At 45.6% G+C, this 20961-nt stretch overlaps 2 protein-coding genes and 1 long non-coding RNA gene across 3 annotated transcripts; 2 read left to right on the top strand and 1 right to left on the bottom strand.

Moving 5' to 3' along the window:
- The first annotated feature begins 12907 nt into the window (after positions 1-12907).
- On the top strand, positions 12908-15719 carry LOC101769920 (putative laccase-9). Its single transcript, XM_004952912.3, has 4 exons — positions 12908-13169; positions 13688-14084; positions 14180-15271; positions 15344-15719. The coding sequence occupies exons 1-4, from the start codon at positions 13050-13052 to the stop codon at positions 15472-15474; spliced, it is 1740 nt and encodes a 579-aa protein (XP_004952969.1). The 5' UTR covers positions 12908-13049; the 3' UTR covers positions 15475-15719.
- A 315-nt stretch (positions 15720-16034) lies between these two features.
- Positions 16035-20219, top strand: LOC101769250 (ferredoxin--NADP reductase, leaf isozyme, chloroplastic). Its single transcript, XM_004952911.4, has 8 exons — positions 16035-16500; positions 16769-16902; positions 17013-17091; positions 19053-19144; positions 19232-19309; positions 19392-19454; positions 19571-19805; positions 19896-20219. Exons 1-8 carry the CDS (start codon positions 16179-16181, stop codon positions 19961-19963), a joined length of 1071 nt encoding a protein of 356 aa, XP_004952968.1. The 5' UTR covers positions 16035-16178; the 3' UTR covers positions 19964-20219.
- On the bottom strand, positions 17026-18767 carry LOC111257037. The gene is made up of 2 exons (XR_002677450.1): positions 17271-18767; positions 17026-17170 (listed from the first exon to the last, which is right to left on the bottom strand). It is a non-coding gene; the product is annotated as an uncharacterized LOC111257037 (long non-coding RNA).
- Positions 20220-20961: the final 742 nt, after the last annotated feature.

The raw sequence follows: 20961 nt of genomic DNA, 5'->3' as shown, positions 1-20961 counted from the left end.
CGGCAGCGAGGTAGGCCCCAACCAGGGTATGGATAGCAGTTGGGATGTGAAGCTCGACAGCTCACTTGAGCGCCATGGATGTGAGGTAGTAGAGGCTGTGGCGCCATAGGTCGGCATGCGCCTGCAGGAGCTCAGCATCTGTGGGAGCTATGATAGTCTGAGAGCCAGCAGCCATTCTCTCTCTCTCTCTCACACACACACACAGGCTGTATCGTTCTAGTTGTAGTCTATGTGTTCCGAGATGTGTTTGCTTCGCTATAAGTTCCTTGCTAGGTTTAAATAGAGTGCATCGGCCTGGCTTAGCGATCGAGCTACACTTGATTATATTTGATCAGATGATCGAGTGTGTATCTCAGTATTCAGTAATTTAGGTGCAGGCATATGGAGCATGTGTGGATGGCAAGTTGTGGAGGGCAAGTTGTGTGGTCGCCTACATTAAAACAATTTTGGGAAAGGGAAACGGTATCTGTATTTGCGGTGTAGACTCGCACTTGGCTAATCTTGCATACTAGGACTAAAAAAATGAAAATGTTATAGATTTAGGGACGGAGGTAGTACTTGCTGCACCTCCGCACATGTAATTGTTCCCATTTAACAATGTGGTGCTACAGTAACCATTGCTAATGATGGATTAATTAGGCTTAATAGATTCGTCTCGCGAATTAGCACAAGGTTCTGCAATTAGTTTTATAATTAGCTCATGTTTAGTCCTCCTAATTAGCATCCAAACATCCGATGTGACACTGTTAAAGTTTAGCACCTCGTATCAAACAGCCCCTAAGGCATTGTTAATACCTCCTCATGCATCAGGATCTTTTGTCTCTTTGCTATCACTGCCACCTATGTAGTACATGTATCGGATCGAGCGCCTGCCACTTGGAACTTTCCCCTTTTTAACAGGGGAGGCTTGCCAGAAGATCCGGCCATTTCAGGAAAATCAGAGCTCCGAGTCCCATGGCTAATGAAAGCCACCGTGTCCAACGCGAGGGGAGCTGACCTGAAACCTGCCGGTCTCCGGCCGAGGGTGGGTTTGACCTAGCTGATTGCAAAATCTCAGACCACGAAACACTCAAACACATGTAGCTTAATTAGCTTTCTGGTCCTTCACTGGACCATTCCATCGGTTAGCGAAGATGGCGACTAGTAGTCTATGGCGCTTCTGCTTCTGCCTCGGCTTGTCTGCAGGCATCCGGGTTCTGGAAGATTGTTTCTCAGGTCTAGCACCTGTAATCATCATGGTTAGGAGACCAAGTGGCCATCATTGCGGGATGGCACCTAGCCTGCTTCTTTTCCGTTCCCGCTTGGTTCGAATCGAGGCTCCCTCCTGCATTGATCGATCGTTCACCCGAGCTCAGGTTCAGGTCCCCACAGAAAAGGTCTCTTGCGATTATACTCCATATCACCATGAGTAGGTGTTGAAGTTCTATATAGAATATACGTAACATTGGAGGAATAAAGATGGTTGCGTTGGCCTGCCTCGGATCGTGTCTCTAATCTTACCGTAAAGAAATCTGACGAAGCCGAGGGCTGAGAATGAAAAAGGGCCGATGGAAGAGTGGGCCTTGCGTTGCTACGTGCTATGTCAAAATTTGATTTGGCCCAGCCCAGGGAACCGGAAATATCTTAGTCCATCAGCCCTTTCAATCCCAGCGCAAACACAGTCACTATTGCGGTATTGCCCGATTTCTTCCGTCGAAACCGAAACTCATTCAGATCGACTCCAACTCCAACAGTTCAACTTGTTTGTACTCGGGATGTTTCCATTTTCGCGCGCTTATTCCGTGAAGTTGGATTACTTTCTCCAGATACTCGGAGGCCAAGGAGGAGAACACCACCAATCCGAACCCTATATAAATCAGAAAGCAGACACAAACGCAGGAAAATTCCCCACGAATTCAAAGCCTAGAGCGGTGCGGTCGACGAGTGAGACGGCGGCGTCGACGATGGGGATCCCAGAGGTGCTGCGTCCCGGCGACGGTAGCTTGTGCCCCGGTTAATTTTTTTTTTCCTCCACCGTATTTTACCATCTCCATGGGAGACATTGATGCAATGCAAGAACGGCAGATCAGTAGCAAAAAGCCTGTGGAGGACAGGGCCTCTGCTTACAGTAACTCTGACCCAGCTGTTGCTCATGTAGAGAATGAGAGTTCCGCAGGGTACGGTAACGGCACCCCTGAAGAGAACAGCCCGAGGCAGGCCACACACCAGTTACTCTCCGGATTGGGATGCTGAGGGTTTCACCACGACAAATGACGCCAAACTACAGGTATTGCACGCTGTAAGTTGGAACATTGAAGATCCCTTCTCGCTGCTCCCAACGAAAATGAATCATTGTTTCTGAGTACTTCTTTTTTTAGAGACAATCCGAGTTACGGAAAATCTGAGGCAGGCCACATCAGTTACTTTTTTAAGAGAAAATCTGAGTACTACTTTTTTCTGTTTGAAAGTATCTGTTGGGTGCAGTTCTGTGGTCTCCTCAATCTAACAATACTTTGTTTATTTGCCTCTTTGCTACTTGCTATGCAGTGCCAAGTGCACTCAAATAATGTTGTGAGAATGAGTTATATACGCCATTGGTGTTTCAAGTTGTATCTAGTATTCTAGTGTACAATCATGCATTCTAGTACAAATTATCTCTAAGTAGTTATTCTTGAGTAGTTATTCTTACTGTAATGCAACTCTCCTTCGTATTAGTTTTTATCTGTCCTGCTGCTATACTATAACAGCATTCCCATATTAACATTTTCCTCATATTATTAGGCTAGAAGTGCAAATGTAAAAAGCTGGGCTTGTGTAAATGTATAGGTGGTGAAGATTCGCTCAGGTTCTTACGTTCTCTTGGTAGAACGTTCGTCAACATTGGAATGGTAAAGCCTTGCCCTCTTCCCCTTGATGACTAACACGTTCAAATAATCACATACTGACACATTTGATTTTGATTATCAACCTAGTAGGATTTTAGTCTGGAGCCAACCAGGTGAATATGAGCAATCCTTGTCTCACTGATATAGCAAACGGTTTGCGGAGAGTGCACGAATTCTTCGATCACCATGAAATGGAGAAAGGCGAGGCAAGATTTCTATTTGTAATTCTGCCAGATGCCAGATATTCAGATGGTATGGAAGCATTTTTTATATCCGACGCACACGCACCTTTCTTTTTCTCTTTGTTGTGATAGTCGCATGTGCAACTTCGCAGACAAAGTTGAAGAGACCTGTAAGAAAATTGGAGTTGTATATCATTGTTGTTTGCCCCTGTATGATAGGATGTTGAAGAAGAAATATCTGAAGGACGCTGCTAATGAAATAAAGGCCAAGGTAATATCAGCTTTCATGTTTTATTGCGTTTTTATTTTTTATTTGCACAATTCTCATGCTTACATTTTTTTAATCAGGTCATAGAGTGCAATACACTTTCTGATTCTTGCACGGTTATGAGAGGAGATGATAGCTACATCTACGAAGAGAGGGGAGAAGATGATGCCTACAGCTACGAAGAAATGGGAGAACATGATGCCTGCAACTACGAAGAGATGAGAGAAGATGATGGCTATGACTATGAAGAGATGGAATCTACACATCTCTGTAGTTCCTACAGTGAGTCAAGGGAATACAGTTCTGAAGAGAAGAAACCCGAGGCAGGCCATATTAGTGGCTCTCCAGATAGAAAAGCGAGTGAGCAGCAGCTATTGCCAGCTGAGGGTTTCACCACAATAACTGATGCCATCCCACAGGTATTGCAGACTGTTTAGTACTATTTTGTTACATTTGAGATCCGATCTTGCTTGTTGTTCGCGTCCAAAACATAAATTCCTGCGGAATTTGGTTTGACAATATCTGTCTGAAACACTTATATGATATAGTTGTCTGATTCCATTTAACAATACTTAATTTATGTGCGTCTTTGGTATTTACTATGCATGCCACACTATGGCAGTGGCGGATAAACTCGAATGATGTTGTTTGAGAATGATTATGCTGTCCGAGTTTTAAGCGGTTCCTAATGTACAACCACTCATTCTAAATTGAATTACAAAAATTATCCCTAATTTAACATGATATGTGCTTGATCATTCTTACTATCATGCATCTCTTTTATCAGTCGTACTAGCTTTTTATCTGTCATGTTGCTATATTATAACAACATTCTCACATTTATGCATTTTTCTCCTGTTAGGCTAAAACTGCTAATGTAAAAACCTGGGCGTGTGTGAATTTTTCACGCATAAGTGGCAAAGAGTCACTCAGGTTCTTATCTAAGGTTGGAAATATGTGCATGTGCATTGGAGTGGTAACGTTCTGCTCTCCTCCCTTGACTAAGGCATTCAAGTAATCATATATAGCACATCTTACTTTGTCTATACACAACTGATTAGCAGGATTTAAGCCCGAATCCAGAAATGTTGATACATATAAACTCATCTCGATAGACTGATATCAATGCCGGTTTGTTCACTGTATTCGAATTCTTCGGTCACCTTAAAACAGGGAAAGGCTCACTTGTACTTGTAATTCTTCCAGAAGCCAGTTATTCTCATGGTATGTTACTATGTATTTTGTTATTTTGTTTGGGATCAGATGCACTCCACCCCCCCCCCCCCCCCCCCCCCGGCGGTCCTCTGTTTCCTTTCCTTTTTTGGTGACATTTGGCTGTGGAACCTTTCAGGTGATGTTGAATATCTGTGTGGGAATCTTGGATTGGTATACCAGTTTTGTTTGCCCTGCCATGGTAGGAGGGCGAGCGAGAAATATCTGAAGAATGCTGCTAACAAAATAAAGGCAAAGGTTGTCCTTTTGTTTATCTGTCCGATGTGTTTTTAGTTGTTTTGTTTTACACAATTCTCATACTTGGTGCTTCGTGATCAGGTCCTACAGTGCAACACTCCTTCTGATTATTGCGAAGACATGACCGAAGATAGTGACCCTGAAAAATTCTATGGTTCAGGCGAGGAGACGGAAGAAGCAGGTGCCTCTCAGCAGTCTGATGACTCTGATGAGGAGATGGGTGTGCAGCTCTATAGTTCCCATAGCGAGTCAGAAGAACAGGACGTATTTGAGAAGCTCGCTGGGTTTGATGAGGAGACTGCTGAGGACGATAGCCACACTACCAGCAAAGAGTTAAATTACATCAATGGCTTTCTGGAGAGTGAGCGAAGTGAGAAGCTGCAGTAGTTGCCTGTGGCTGAGAGTTTCAGTAAAAGATAAAAGAAAGCCGTTTGACCGTGGCGACCTGCAGGGGCACAGGGCTTCGAAACTGAAGGCGCACTGGTTTTCATTTTTCAACAGGCTATAAGCGTATGCATTTGATCATGGTTTGGGCATTGTTAATTTTCTCCTCATGCACCAGGCTCTCTTGCAATCACTGCCTCCTATTCCTATGTATCGGTCTATCGGATCGAGCGCCTGCCACTTGCTAACTTGGTACTTTTCCCTTCTTAACAGAAGACGAGCAAAGGATCCGGATATCTTAGGGAAAACCTAAGCTCGCACACTCCCATGTCCAATGTGCTGTTGACAGATAGTACTCCAGTGGCTGTATGATATATACTCCATAAACCACCTGAAGTCCTGAAGCTTCTCATTCCTCTCGAACTGTTGAGATGAAGATTTCTATGGCTGACTGGTTTGGTTAATGCGAGGGCAACATTAGAAGAGCACCTGCAATGATGCTTAGGAGTTAGGAGCCCAAGTGGGCATCATTGCAGGGAGGCACGAAGTCCCTAGGTTACTTCTTCCGCTGCTGCTTTTCCGTTTCTTCTCTGTTCGAATCGAGCTTTCTGCGCCCCCTATTCCGCGTTGATCCTCCCAAACTGAGGTCCCCCCACATAGGATTATACGCACTTAGCGTATGTGTTCAGTTCGATAATATGGAGAGGGATAGTTTGATCGGATTGTGATCGGACCGCCTCTCCTCGTAAAGAAATCTGACAAAGCGCTAACTGCGCTATGTGTGGCCCAACGTGCATCCGGCCCAACTTGGTTCATCTTAGCTATCTCTGGGCCGAGCTTATGCTAGCACCCATGGGCCTGGATCTACAAAATTGTTGGGTCTGATGAAATGAGTTGCTCATGTTCATCTCGAGATGAGCCCAGCCAGGTTTTGATGGGTCATCGGTTGGGCTTCGACAGCCTACCTACATGGAAAAAGTTTGATGACATGAGCCCAAGTTTTGTCTGAGTTATGGATCTTCCACAGAACGTTATGAATTTTCCAAACAAACACAAACTGAAACTGGTAACTGGTTTATACGTAGATCGGACTATCCGTGATGGCTCTTGTTAGGAATCGGCAAGTGCTGGCTTGCAGCAAGAGCTGGAACCATAGATAGTCTTCGAGGTATCCGCACCTATGGATAATACTTAGGAGAATTATCGTTGTCGGCTTCTATTGCGAGCGGAGACTGATGACTAATTCTAATCTTAGAGGTATATTTGAATATTTTTCTAGCAGTGATTTCCCTGCGAAGCAATAGGTAGTGCAGCCTCTCTCAAGACAAACCCACCTACTCAAGGGGGGAAAAAAGCCTTAGAGGAGGCAACAAGCATAATTTTTTTGAGAAAGATACAAACGCATGGGATATTTTCATAAGATCCAAATTACACTAGTAGCTTATAACTTTTTTTCGAGTGATTTTACAAATGATTGACTTCTATTGTTTTTTTAGAATTTTCTAAAATAGCCAATGGTTTTTTACTCTACTAAAGATATTTTGTGAGGATTATTTACTGGGTGGATGACGGTTTTTTTATTGCAAAATGTTGGTTAGGATTCTTTGTTGCTAATTTGTATTCTCCTTGGGTTGTCCAAATTGGACTACAAAGCCTCATGCCACTTGAGGAAAACAATCATTGTAACATAGCTCATACTTAACAGTTTATGGCGATTTGAGAAAAAACACTAAAAAATATTGGACGCCAAAGACTCGTACATTCCATATGGATTTATTGGACGGACTTCTTTGTTCCGAAGCAGCACGCATGGATTTTTGTTTTCGATAGTGCGGGCCAGGCTCTTTCTCCTTGCATGTTTAGAACGTTTTATTTACGAAATGTACATGCATGTGCCTCTCGCGGAGCACATGTTTGTCTTTAATTCTCTAAATCGCCGGCATTCTCCGTTTCTTTTTGTTACAATTCTTCCAATTCCAAACCGAACCTGCATTCTATATGTTTAAACTCACCTCAAGAATTTTTCTTTGGAGGTCATGGCGGCGCGTCGAGAAGAGGCCCATCCCGGCTGCGCACGAGGTCGAAACCGAATATTATAGCATATGATTTCAGAGGCGAACCACCTGTTCTGTTTCCTGCAGACTTATGAGTGCATGGCAATTTGACCTGAGCATTTCTCTGTCCCCAAGACTGCGTGGATTGAAATGGTCTTTCTGCAGACTTTAGCATGAGTGCACGGCAGTTTGACCTGGCATTTCTCTGTCAAACTTTTGGAAGCTTCTTCCCACAGGTTACTCAGTGTAATTGAAACTTCATACTAGCTAATGATTTGTCCTTGCGGAGATGGTGGATTGATCTTTGCTTGCATGGACTGTCTTTCTTTTCCTTTGCCTATACCAAACAAAGCAAACAACTAGTGCCCACGTTTTAGTCGTCCTGATCCCGTCCATGGTTTCAATATAGAGGACGACTTGTGATGGACACGGTCCTTCGGGATACAGCTGTAATCATTGATCTCCGTCACTATATACCCATAATACCATAGCAAAATACAATACACAAAAGTAAGTTTGGAGACAAAGCTGCTTTCATATATCTAACCTAGTAAGTGATAAGCTTTGAAAAGCCTACCTCATCACTTTCTCATATCTACAGGCACATTAGCTTTTGAGATACTTAAAGCTACTATGCATATCACTTTCGTAAATCTAATAGGGATACTATATATTAGCTTTCAATTATATGCATGTCACTTTAATACACCTCCCGACCTAAATACTACTTTTTCGATTTCAAATTACATGTCGTTTTGGCTTATCTAGATTCATAGATTTTGCTATGTATTTAGATATAGTAATATCTAGACATATAGTAAAAACTATTAACCTATAAAAATTAAAACGAGCTATAATGTAGGATGGAGTGAGAGGTATACGGTAGCCGAAGCTTTTTCTAGGGCAAAACACTGGAGAAATTTTATTACGCATATCAAATCGAATAGTCTCTTGCTATGGATTGGAGGGAGTTGAGAAGAGACCATGCATATATAAATAAAGGAGACTATGGATTGCTATGTATTGGAGTTAGAATAGTGCAATAGCCGTTTTTTTTTAGAAAACCAGGTTGCATTTTATTGATTCATATGAAAGATTACACATACATATTTACAAAGATACCCTTGAATAAAACAAAAATTACATTCCGGTCCTTGTAAAGATCTCTTCCCGGTCATATTCGTCGCTGGAGAATGGAGCCACCACCCCACGCCAAGATTACATCTTGAAGCCGAATCCAACCTCCACGAAGAAGCTTCCAAAGAAGCACCATACATTTTTGAAGCCACGTGAGTCGGCACATCACAAGATGTGCACTAAATCGCTAAACGCCCAGGCAAATCTTCGCTAAGAGTAAGGGATCAGACACCACAAGCATTGCCGATGATCCCAAACTCCTAGCGAGGAAGAAACCCAAAGGGAAAGCAACCAACCTGATTTCTCGAGTAGGGAATAGACAAACCTCACAGATCCATCTCCGAGGAAGGCTTCGTCATCGTTGCCACCACCGGAAATCGCCTGGAGGGACAAAAGAACTAGCCAGCTACAAAGAGCCACCGGAACCATCCGAACTACCGCCAGCGAGCGTCAACAACAGAAGAAACTTAAAGCCACCGGCAGGCACCGACAGCGGGACAACCTAATGTACTAAGCTAAACCTATAACTAGCAGATATACAGGACCACACCCGCTTCTCGAGCCGATTCCCTTCACCTCCGACGCCGGCAACGCCGTCGGAAGAGAAGAATCGGCGAGAAACGGGTGCGGGATCGAGAATCGCTCGGAACTCGTCCCTCTCTACTGTAGCTTTGGGAAAAGAAAGAGGGTTCGGAATAGTGCAATAGCTATGGATTTGTTATTACGGCATATCAGGACGATTTGCCGCATATGGATCCACCTTCAACTTCATTCAACTCATAAATAAATAAATCACGGCTTCGTGTTCGAGTTTTGCTCTAGGCCTCGTTGGGCTGTTCCTAATAATATAATAGCCTCCATGCACATGCCCAGTTTGTTCAGCTCGTTACTGGGCTATTGCACTATTGGCTCACAAGTCACATCTACGGGACCACGGATCCACCCACCACGCGCTTAATTGCTTTCGTGTTTCGTCTGTGGCATGCATGCACCATTTGAAAAGTCGTCTGTGCGCACGTATTTCGTTGTTGGTTCAAGTCAAAATGGAATCACTTTATCTTTCTCTTTTGACGTAATCAGGAGGGGAGCCCCTACCTTATTTTTTATATACAAAGAAAGGAAAAAAAATATTTATCAAGATAAGGGAAAAAGGGTCAAGAAGGGAATTTACAGTTGGTTGAGAAGTTCAGTTATTACTAATTAGGATGGCACGGATAGCCGGGGCACGAGAGAGCGAGGTCCACCTATTGGATCAGAACTTGCAAGAAACACATATATATTATTCTGTTTGGGTCCTAGCATTGCATATTGCTTTCTACGTTTATTTTGAATTTTTGTTTTAGTTTAGTGAACTTGAAATTTTTAAATTTGGTATTCTTAGGTTTATTTTTTATTTATAAAAATTTCTAGATAAAATATTAACGATGACTTTCTCTAGTTCATTTTATTTGAATTTTTGTAGTATTTTAGTGAACTTCAAATTTTAAATTTGGTATTTTTAGGTTTATTTTTAATTTATCAAAATTTATAGTAATGATAAAATCTTAATGATGAATTTTTCATGTTAATTTTAAACATTTTTAGAATTGGTGTGGAGGACATAGCTATCCAAATGTGGTATGGGGCCATTATTTACATATTATCATATATCCATCCCATATCTATATTATATTTTGACTTTAATTATCCAGATTCAAACTTGGTATTGGACATTAAATCTAGGGGGAAAATCCTATTTTCACCTCCAACTATAGCAAAAAGTCATATTTTCAACCTACAACTACAAAATCGGACAGTGAGGCCTATCCAACTATCAAAACCGGGCAAATTTGGCCCTTTGGGTGGTTTTGCATTTTCTAGAAATTTAAAAAGTTTTAGTTTAATCAAATAATTCATAATAACTAATTCATTTCAAATCCAAAAAATATGAAGTTGGTATCAAAAGTTCTCTAAAAATATAGGCTATTTGTTGGTACTATATTTGGAGTTGTTTACATCATATTTGTTACTATTCCTGGTGTTTTATTGCTCGTAATAAAAAACGAGGAACATGGACAACTAAGATTTAAATCATGCCAAATAGAACACTACAAATAGGTTACATTTTCAGAAAACGTTTAGCACCAATTTGATATTTTTTCTGATTTGAAATAAATTAGTTATGATTTTTTAATTAAATATGAACTTTTTATTTTCTATAAAATGCAAAACCACCCAAAAGGTCAAATTTGCCCGGTTTTGACAGTTGGATGGTCCTTGTCTGATTTTGTAGTTGTGGGTTAAAAATCATACTTCTGCCATAGTTGAAGGGTGAAAATAGGACTTTTCCCTAAATATATGGATTTGGCATTTCAGGTACGGAATATCCATTTAGTACATGAATCCCTTAGATTTAGGATTTGGACTACCTATTTAGCGTTTGAACTCTTTTGGACGGATGGAAAATATCCATCCCATTTTCATATTGTGCGTGAGCATTATATTCGAGAAATTAAGAAGGCCGATGCTGCATTAATTTAGTTAGTTAATATGGGGCCACTTAAAACAAGAAAAGCTTAACTTATTTGCTTGCTGCAGGTTTCACCCACTTGCCACAAGTTAATCTCCACGTGGGAACATGAAATTTGATCGCACATGGAGTAGATTTCATGCTTGTGGTAGATTGGGGCATGCACCGCCTAACTAGGCTACACGGGTAGTTGAGACGGACGGTGCGATTGAACGAGCTAAGGGATAGATAGTGTATCTTGCATAGAATGTTAGGTTCATTATCTACCTTCGTTATTCATTATTGGTGTAGTATATATACTTGGTAGTCAAATTGATCATCTCCATCTCCGGCCTCCGGAATTAGGCACTCCCTCCAAATTGTAGGCTATTCATTTAGATATACAATAGTCTAGATATATAATAAAAACTATGAATTTAAAAACATTAAAATGATTTATAATTATAATCAACTCACGCTAGCGAACGGACAATAAGGTATTTCACGCACGCGGCTTCTGGATCAGACACCGTGCCACTTGTCGCCGGCGGAAAACTGAACACGAAAGTTAAAACGTGGGAAAATCAGAGCATGCAGCTAAAGCTCGGCAAGAGAGAATCATGCATTCGAAGCATTATTAGTAGTCATCACAAAATTAAAACAACGCAACTTGTTGCACAATTACACACATTAATTAGTACAGAAGTATACGAGGCAGTGAGTAGGTTCAGAGACCCTTACCCGATTTTGGGTTGAAAAATTCGCAAAAAGTTCACCAGCAGAGGAAAGTCGCTCGCCCTGGTCCAAGGAAAAATTGCTTAGGTCAGACTACTTTTTTTTTTGAAGGAACAGGAGGGGGAGTCCCCTAATGAATTTATTAAAATGCTAAGCAACATAAGAGTTCAAATACAAAACATGACCGAAAGATCAAAAAATAAAGCAAGAACATAAAGCAAGAACAAGAAACAAGATTTTCAGGGAGTCTACCCAAGCTAACATAACTGACTGGATCTGGATCTTGGCCCTATGAAGAGCTACCAGGCGAAACTCTGAGACAAATTTCCATTTGACGTCCCTAATCATTGGAGTAGAATTATTGAAAGTCCATTCATTTCTGGTCGTCCAAATACTCCATGTCATGAGGACTATGATTTCCATAAAGAACGGTAATTGTAGCTGTCTTCGAATAGCATTGAAGATGAAAATGATCGGTTTGGTAGAAGTATATGTGATACCAACTGATGACCAACAACCCTTGGCAAAATTGCATCGTAGGAAAAGGTGTGCTGCTGTCTCCCGTTTTTGAAGTATGCACATTTCATAAGATACAGACTCTAGGGTCATGGATCTCCTGCTTAAAACATCTCTCGTACTGACTATGTCCTTGATAAGCAACCAGAAAAAACCTTGTGCTTCTTTTGACATTTGGACCTCCATAGCCAATTATGAATAGGATGGATTCCTTTTTCACCAATCCGGGTCTTATATGCCTTAGATACCGTAAAAATTGAATTACCCCAGATGTAAACCCATAAATCATGTGGCTGTGCATTATCGAGCTGTTGCAAAATCTCCTGCAGTTGAGCAAGTTGGGCGTGCGCCTCCACTGACAATGGAAGATGCACTGCATCTATCAGATGTTCCTCCACAACCTCCTTAAGGTGATCACCTCATTTTTTGCGAATGAAGCTAGTTGCGAAAAGTCGCACAGTAAGAGATGATTGTTCCAAGTGTCTTTCCGGAATAGGACTATACTTCCATCTAAAACCCAGACAGAAGCGATCCCCTTGTGGGTCAGACTACTTCATATCCTGTGCGTGTGGGTCTACATCGTATTGGTAACTCACAAGTCCGAATAATTATATTAGTCGTCGCACGCCACGCCTGCAGATAGGCAAGAGACAATAACCATTCCAAGTTTTCAACCGATGGACTAGTTTTTTAAAAAAGGTTAGGTGCGTGACAATGCGACGACGACGAAGCATGCTTGTGTGTCGTCGCCGTCGGTCCTATAAGTACCTGCTGCACCTGCTTCATTCGATCATCCTCCGCAGCAACTCAGAGCACGTTGCACTGCCCACTTCTGCTTGCTGCTTGATTGCCCCTTCAGCTTAATTGCACTCGTCCCAATAGCTTGCACATACACAATTACGCGTAGCGGTTTGCATTGCCTGCCCCTTCGGCCGGCGACGCCGGACGACGATGGGTGGCGTAGCTAAGGTGCCTCCAGCGCTTTGGTTACTGCTGGGCGTGGTGGCGGTGGCCTTTGGGGTTGCAGCTACCCCGGCGCAGGCCTCCGGGACCAACCACTACGACTTCTTTGTAAGTCGATCCATCGATCCATCTTGTTTCAACTTGTTATTACGAGTTAGTTCCACAGCTGCACGAATCTAGCTCTGCTTGACTAGTATCTGCATTCTGCAGCCATAAGTAATCAGCACTAGTCGAAGTTTTGGTTTTTGAAATACTTTAGCTTAGTGTTTGCATGCCTTCATTTGCATGTGTCAGGTATCTAATATGAATTGTAAGATACATTGTGCATCCTAGCAACTTCTGCTAGCTTTATATTTCGAGAGGTGCAGATTGACTTTTTAGCACTCACAGTGCTCATCTAGAAATCCTAGTCACCATAGTAATCATGAAAGCTGCAGTTTCCCAATTTTGCTTATGCCAACTGGTGATAGTGATCACTTGCATTACCTATTATTCTTCTGCTCCTGCACATGATCGAAATTAAAGGTTGCACATAAACCTTGCAGATAAAGGAGACAATTTTATCCCGGTCCTTGAAGAAGACAATTTTATTTGAATCTAACGGCGTGTGAAACTATACCTTGCAGATAAAGGAGACGAACGTCACCCGGCTGTGCCACGAGAAGGCCGTCCTCGCCGTGAACGGGCAGTTCCCAGGCCCGACCATCTACGCCCGCAGGGGCGACGTCGTCGTCGTCAACGTCCACAACCAGGGCCACAAGAACATCACCCTCCACTGGCACGGCGTGGACCAGCCCCGGAACCCCTGGTTCGATGGGCCCGAGTACATCACGCAGTGCCCCATCCGCCCCGGCGCCAACTTCACCTACACCATCATCCTCTCCGACGAGGAGGGGACGCTCTGGTGGCACGCCCACAGCGACTTCGACCGCGCCACCGTCCACGGTGCCATTGTTGTTCACCCCAAGCTCGGCTCCACCTACCCCTACCCCAAGCCCCACAAGGAGATACCCATCATCCTCGGTACATTGAATTACTTGGATTATATTAATTGCTAGGATTGATCAGTGTTTTAGTCTGAGATTCTGAATGAATTATGGCTAAAAATCTGGATGCAGGCGAGTGGTGGAATGTGGACGTGGAGCAGTTGCTGGAGGAGGCGAAGCGGACCGGCGGCGACGTCAACGTCTCGGACGCCAACACCATCAACGGCCAGCCCGGCGACATGTTCCCGTGCTCCAGGAACGGCACCTTCAGGGCGGTCGTGGAGCACGGCAAGACGTACCTGCTCCGGATCATCAACGCGGGGCTCACCAACGACATGTTCTTCGCTGTCGCCGGCCACCGCCTCACGGTCGTCGGCACTGACGGCCGCTACCTCAAGCCGTTCGCCGCCGACCACGTCATGATCGCGTCGGGCCAGACCGTGGACGCGCTCCTCCACGCCGGCCGCGCCCCGAACGGCGGCGGCCGCTACTACATGGCTGCGAGGACGTTCCAGACCAACCTGCAGCTCAGCATCAACAACAGCACCGCCACGGCCGTCCTGGAGTACACGGACGCCGCAGGGCCGCCGGAGCTCCCCGTCCTGCCGGCCGTCCGCGACATCGGCGCGGCGACGGCGTACACGGCGCGGCTCCGGTCCCTGGCCTCCGAGGCCCACCCCGCCGACGTGCCAGCGCGCGTCGACGAGCGCATGCTCGTGACCGTCTCCGTCAACGTGCTCCCCTGCGGCGGCGGGGCCAATAGCAACGAGACGTGCGATGGCCCCATCAACGGCACCCGGTTATCGGCGAGCCTGAACAACGTCAGCTTCGTGAGCCCGGCCGTCGACGTTCTCGACGCCTACTACTCCTCCATCGCCGGCGTGTACGAGCCGGACTTCCCCGACAGGCCGCCGGTGGCCTTCAACTTCACGGATTCCGAGCCGGCGCAGGAGCTCTGGTTCACGAGGCGGGGCACCAAGGTGAAGGTGGTGGAGTACGGCGCCGTCGTGGAGGTGGTGTTCCAGGGCACGGGCATCCTCGGCGCCGAGCCGCACCCCATACACCTGCACGGCTACGCCTTCTACGTGGTGGGCAGAGGGTTCGGCAACTTCGACGAGAGCAAGGACCCAGCCGCGTACAACCTGGTGGACCCGCCGTACCAGAACACCGTCTCCGTGCCCGCTGGCGGGTGGGCTGCAATCCGCTTCCGGGCTGCAAACCCTGGTGAGTGAGAGAGAATTTGCTAATTTGGCTCATGATCTTTATGAGAATTAACTTTGTGCTGTTTTTTCTTAGGGGTGTGGTTTATGCATTGCCACTTCGATCGTCACACGGTGTGGGGCATGGACACTGTCTTCATCGTGAAAAATGGCAAGACTCCGGACGCTCAGATGTTGCCGCGTCCTCCTAGCATGCCCAAGTGCTAAGGAATCAAGGACGCATGGGCCATACGACCGCCGATGAACGAGCAAAATAACTTAAACTTTGTTGATTGATTTATTTAGTTATTTGTGGTACAAATTTTAAGTAGAGTTGTTCTTCAAATCAGATGTACTGTCGAAAAAAAATGGGCTCAGTTGAGATCCGTGTAGTATAAGTGTAACTAGTGTCGTTTGTGCCTTGTATTTCGGTTGATTGGAAGAGAAAGGAATGCATTCGTTGTTCTGATTAACTGTTTGGTTTCCTCGTTGTTCTGATTAACTGTTTGGTTTCCTTGTAGTAATCTTGGTACAAATTATAACCTTGCATTGTACTTTTGAGCAAAAAAAAATTGCGGCACAAAGTATAACGCTGTGTCACAGTGGAATTAACGGCGGAAATACTCCCTAGGGCGGGGGCAATTCAAGGTTCCTGGCAGGTACCCAAGCCCAATGGGCCCACCTGCCAGGTCCAGGCGAGCAAGAGTGTGATCGGACGGCTGAGAAGCTGCCTGAACTGAGATGAGAGAATTCTTCCCTCGCATCCACCACAACCACATGCTCGTCATCTTCGCTGTCTTCCACTCATCGTCGTTTCACTGTCCGGAGCTCATCTTCTTCTTCACGCCTCCTCCAGTTCGGATTTCCCCGTCCTGCTCTTCCCTCCCTTCCCTTCTCCTCCCCGCGCATTCAACAGCTGATTTTCGCGAGCCATGGCCGCCGTCACGGCCGTGGCCGTCTCCCTCTCCTCCTCGCCGGCCGCCAAGGCGCCGGCGTCCCCTGCCGCCGCCCACTTCCTCTCCTACCGCCCGAGGGCCGCGCGGGCCGTCATCCGGGCGCAGACGTCTACCACCGACACCGCGGCCGTGGAGGCGGACGCCAAGCCCAAGAAGGTCTCCAAGAAGCAGGAGGAGGGCGTCGTCACCAACAAGTACAGGCCCAAGGAGCCCTACGTCGGCAAGTGCCTCCTCAACACCAAGATCACCGGAGACGACGCACCGGGGGAGACATGGCACATGGTCTTCAGCACCGAAGGTCCCGTTGCACGTTCCTTTCTTTCTTTCCACTTGTAACTGCCTCCTCTCGCCGCGGCCGTTCGGTCGCCGGCCCCTTGAATGAAATGTTCAGTGGGCGCACTGCTTTCTTCTTTTTGAAAAAGAGGAGGCCATCGAGGCCCCCCTGGCCCCGTTGCTTTCTTCAAAAAGAAAAAAAAAGGAAAAAAACCTGCCTCCTCTGCTCTGCTCTGCTTCACCACAACACAGCCACAGGCCATCGAGGACTCATGATCGAGTTGTTGCTGCAGGCGAGATCCCCTACAGAGAGGGCCAGTCCATCGGCGTCATCGCCGACGGCGAAGACAAGAACGGCAAGCCGCACAAGCTCAGGCTCTACTCCATTGCCAGCAGCGCTCTCGGCGACTTTGGCGACTCCAAGACGGTGAGTCCTCTGACCTTTTTTTCGCTGACGACTGATGATTGACTCACCACGGAGAGACAGAAACTGTAAAGTGACGGAGGAGGAGCCTGACTTGTGCTTCATATCTGCAGGTCTCGCTGTGTGTCAAGAGGCTTGTTTACACAAACGAGGCGGGAGAGGTTGTCAAAGGAGTCTGCTCAAACTTCTTGTGTACGTCACTTCTTGCATGCATTCTTCTTCTATCTTCTCTCAGCATGAACTCTGAGTTATGCTGTCCGCAACAACAAGCCTGTCAATACGTTGCCAGAATTCAGATTTGGACATACGAAATTCATGCTTTAGTGAAGAGTCAATTACGCTCAAGCCATTATAAAAGATTCAAGTATTACCTTCAAAAAAATAAAAGATTCCAGTTCCGTATCTGCCACCAGAAAACTTGTGACGTCTCTCATGCCATCCAGTGAACTTTTTTGGACCTCAGTACCACTGCTGTAACAGCGAGGGAAACGTCCATTTTACCCCTGACCTCAACCAGCCACTCCCTCTCTTCAAAAGAAATCCAAAATAAGATGGGACCCACCACCATTCAATCCTATCTCTCCTGATTTCACCGTTCAATCTTATCTCTCCTGCCCGCCACTGAAACCTGCGGCTCCTTTCTTTCAAAAATAAACTGCGGCACTCGCCATGGCCGTTGTTGGACGGGTGCTCTTGCAGGCAGGGAGACGCCAGCAGGGACTGCTGCTTGTAGTCGCAGCATTGCGGAGGCCTCCTCCTTGTCGTCATCGGCGGTCTCGATGGCGCCCAGGGGACGGCCCCTGCACCATCATGACGTCGGGATTACGGGCAAGCGGAGGCGCGCCGAGGCTCGAAAGCCGTGGCACTTGCTCCTTTCAAGCTCCCGTTCAGGGACGCCCAAGAGAATGGCGGCGCAGCCAAGCCAAGCCGGTGCGCGCTCAGGCGGCCTCGTCCAGCGCGGTCTCCACCACGAACGGGAGTGGAGCGAGGCAGCAGAGGCCGAGAGGAGAGAGGAGCGGAGCAGCGGGCGGCGATCGGGACAGAAGCGGCGAGCGCTGGCCTGGACGGGAGAGGAGCGGAGGCCGGGAGGTGGGAAAGGGGAGGGGAGCGGCGGCGGGCCTGCGGCCAAGAGGAGCGGAACGGAGGCCGGTTGGTTTTTGTTGAAAATTCGAGCCTTCCAAGTGGGCCCGCTTGTAGCAGGGGTACTTTGGCCATTTTCATAAAAATCTGAGTTCCAACGGCAAGTTGCACTAACGGAAGCGACGTAAATGGCGCTGAGGGCAACAAAAGGTTGGGTGAGTCGTCTGAAAGGCGCAACTAATTTTTCCGTGGTGTCGGTGCACAATTTCATTGCACTGTTAGTTAACCGTGATGGTTGAGTTTCATAGGATAAAACTCTCATATGATAAAACTCTTCATTCTCCCTCTTCATAAATATCTTGTCAAGTTAGCAAAATTGCTGATGTGGTATGAAATTTAATACACTAAGACTGAGGAATTTGAAACTTTTATAATGGTTTGTATCGTAATGTGGATCACAGTTTAGTAGCTGCTTTATTTCCCTGTTTCGTGTAGTTACTACTAGTGTTTGAATAACTCCAGACATTATTGTGCACTTTAATTATTCAATAATGCTCAGTGCATTGACCTGACACTATACCAAATTAGGATGTGTTGAATGTAGAACTGTCAGCAACCTGTGTCCAAATACCCTCTTGATTAACATGCATCCGGATCTCGACATATATATAGGGGGTGTTTAGTTCTCATGTGCTAAACTTTAGCACCTATCACATCGGATGTTTGATACTAATTAGGAGTATTAAATATAGTCTAATTATAAAACTAATTACACAGATGGAGTCTAATTCGTGAGACGAATCTATTAAGTCTAATTAGTCCATGATTTGACAATGTGGTGCTACAGTAACCATTTGCTAATGGTGAATTAATTCGGCTTAATAGATTCGTCTCGCGAATTAGTCTAGGGATTCTGCAATTAGTTTTATAATTAGCTCATGTTTAGTCCTCCTAATTAGCATATGTGACCTACTAAAGTTTAGCACATCGTATCCAAACACCCCATAATAATCGCTCATATTATTAGTTAATATCTGAATATCTGACCTTGTGGACTTGTGGTGATAATGCAGGTGACCTGAAGCCTGGTGCTGACGTCCAGATTACAGGGCCCGTTGGTAAAGAAATGCTCATGCCCAAAGACCCCAACGCTAATATTATAATGGTAAAGCTTAATTGTCAGATCCAGTTCAGTACCTGCATAATGACGGCAACCAGAAATTTTATAGTCTTTCATGCCAATTGCTTCCAGCTTGCGACCGGTACCGGTATTGCTCCATTCCGCTCATTCCTGTGGAAGATGTTCTTCGAGAAGCATGACGACTACCAGGTACGTATCAAAATCTTCATATCGCCAACTAAAATCCACGGTGAACATGGAAGCAACAAGTTTGAATTACATTCTTGTGCAGTTCAACGGTCTTGCATGGCTCTTCTTGGGAGTTCCAACGAGCAGTTCGCTGCTCTACCCGGATGTCAGTACATCGATCTCTGCTGTTTTCATGAGCACTTCATCACAAGCTAATCTTTTTCCTTTTCATGTGATACTTAACCTCCATAGCTGCGCTGCATTTTGCGAAACATTATTTAGGAGTTTGAGAAGATGAAGACGAAAGCGCCGAATAATTTCCGCGTGGACTACGCTGTCAGCAGAGAGCAGACCAACGCTCAGGGAGAGAAGATGTACATCCAGACCCGGATGGCGGAATACAAGGAGGAGCTGTGGGAGCTTCTGAAGAAGGACAACACCTACGTCTACATGTGTGGGTTGAAAGGCATGGAGAAGGGTATCGATGAGATCATGGTGACACTGGCTGAGAAAGACGGTATGTATACAATCTTCTGAACCTTTTTGTGTGGAAGGTCTTGATGTCCAAATGATGCTGAATTTTGCTGCTTGGCTTGCACAATGTTAGGAATTGACTGGTTCGAGTACAAGAAGCAGCTGAAGAAGGGAGAGCAATGGAACGTGGAAGTCTACTAACTGTGGATATTACGTCGATCTCAACATTTGTGTTGTGTGTATCTGTGCATACACCTGTATGTGCGTATGGTCAAGATGTACTACGTATATAATGTAGATAGTGGGGTTTTTTTCGATTTTACCATGGCTGTTTCTTTTCAGTTTTATATATATGTACTTGCATTATAATTCCCACTCAATTTGTATCCAAAGAGTAATATTCATACAGTCCACAAGTAAAAAGAGCTGTGAAGTCACTCGCCGAATTTGTAATTAATCATTGTAACTCCCCTCCGCACACGCACAAAATTGTTGTAACAGCTGTCGTATTTGTTTTTACGCACAATCTGAACGAATTGTTTTCACCATGCTGGTATGAGAACATCGCCCCTCCTGATACGCCAAAAGAGAGGAGGGCGATCTTATTGCTGCAATTGTTACAACCCAACGTCCAATGGTCAGGGTGGATGCAGCGGCTCCTGCTCTTTGTCAGTGTGGACAAGATACACGCAACACAAAAGCGAGATGCAATACCAAACGGCAGTTGTAGACTCGCACATTCCATCGCTATCCCTTCTTCAGGGGCGTCTTGTACCTCCTCGCCACCGATGATCCCAATCTCTAGAGGGCAGCGCTAGCAGTTGGACTCCGGGACGGAGCTGGCGACCACCAGTGCGGCGTTGCATGGAGCAGCTAGCGAGGCCGCCAGGCCCAGGTGGGCGTCGGCGTCGCCGTGAATGAAGCAGTTGCCGATTGGGCCAATGGGCCGATCGCAGCGACATGCTAGCAGGGCTTTGGAGCACCGCGGCAGCCAGAAAAGCGCAGAACCTATAAATCTTCCGGAAGAAATTTTTCATCTAATCTTTCAATATCTGAGATCCGTGCAAAGCCAAATGAATCGGATGAAACCGTATGCAGCGCAGCTGGCTTGATGGAAACGAGCTAGACACGTGTCAATATCCCGTTGGGTGCTATGGAGGAGTGACGGGATGGGTTTTCTTTGGATTTGAAACTTTGAT

Source organism: Setaria italica, chromosome I (assembly GCF_000263155.2).
Source record: "Setaria italica strain Yugu1 chromosome I, Setaria_italica_v2.0, whole genome shotgun sequence".
NCBI classification, from domain to species: Eukaryota; Viridiplantae; Streptophyta; class Magnoliopsida; order Poales; family Poaceae; genus Setaria; species Setaria italica.
This window is presented reverse-complemented; position numbering and strand designations above follow the sequence as displayed.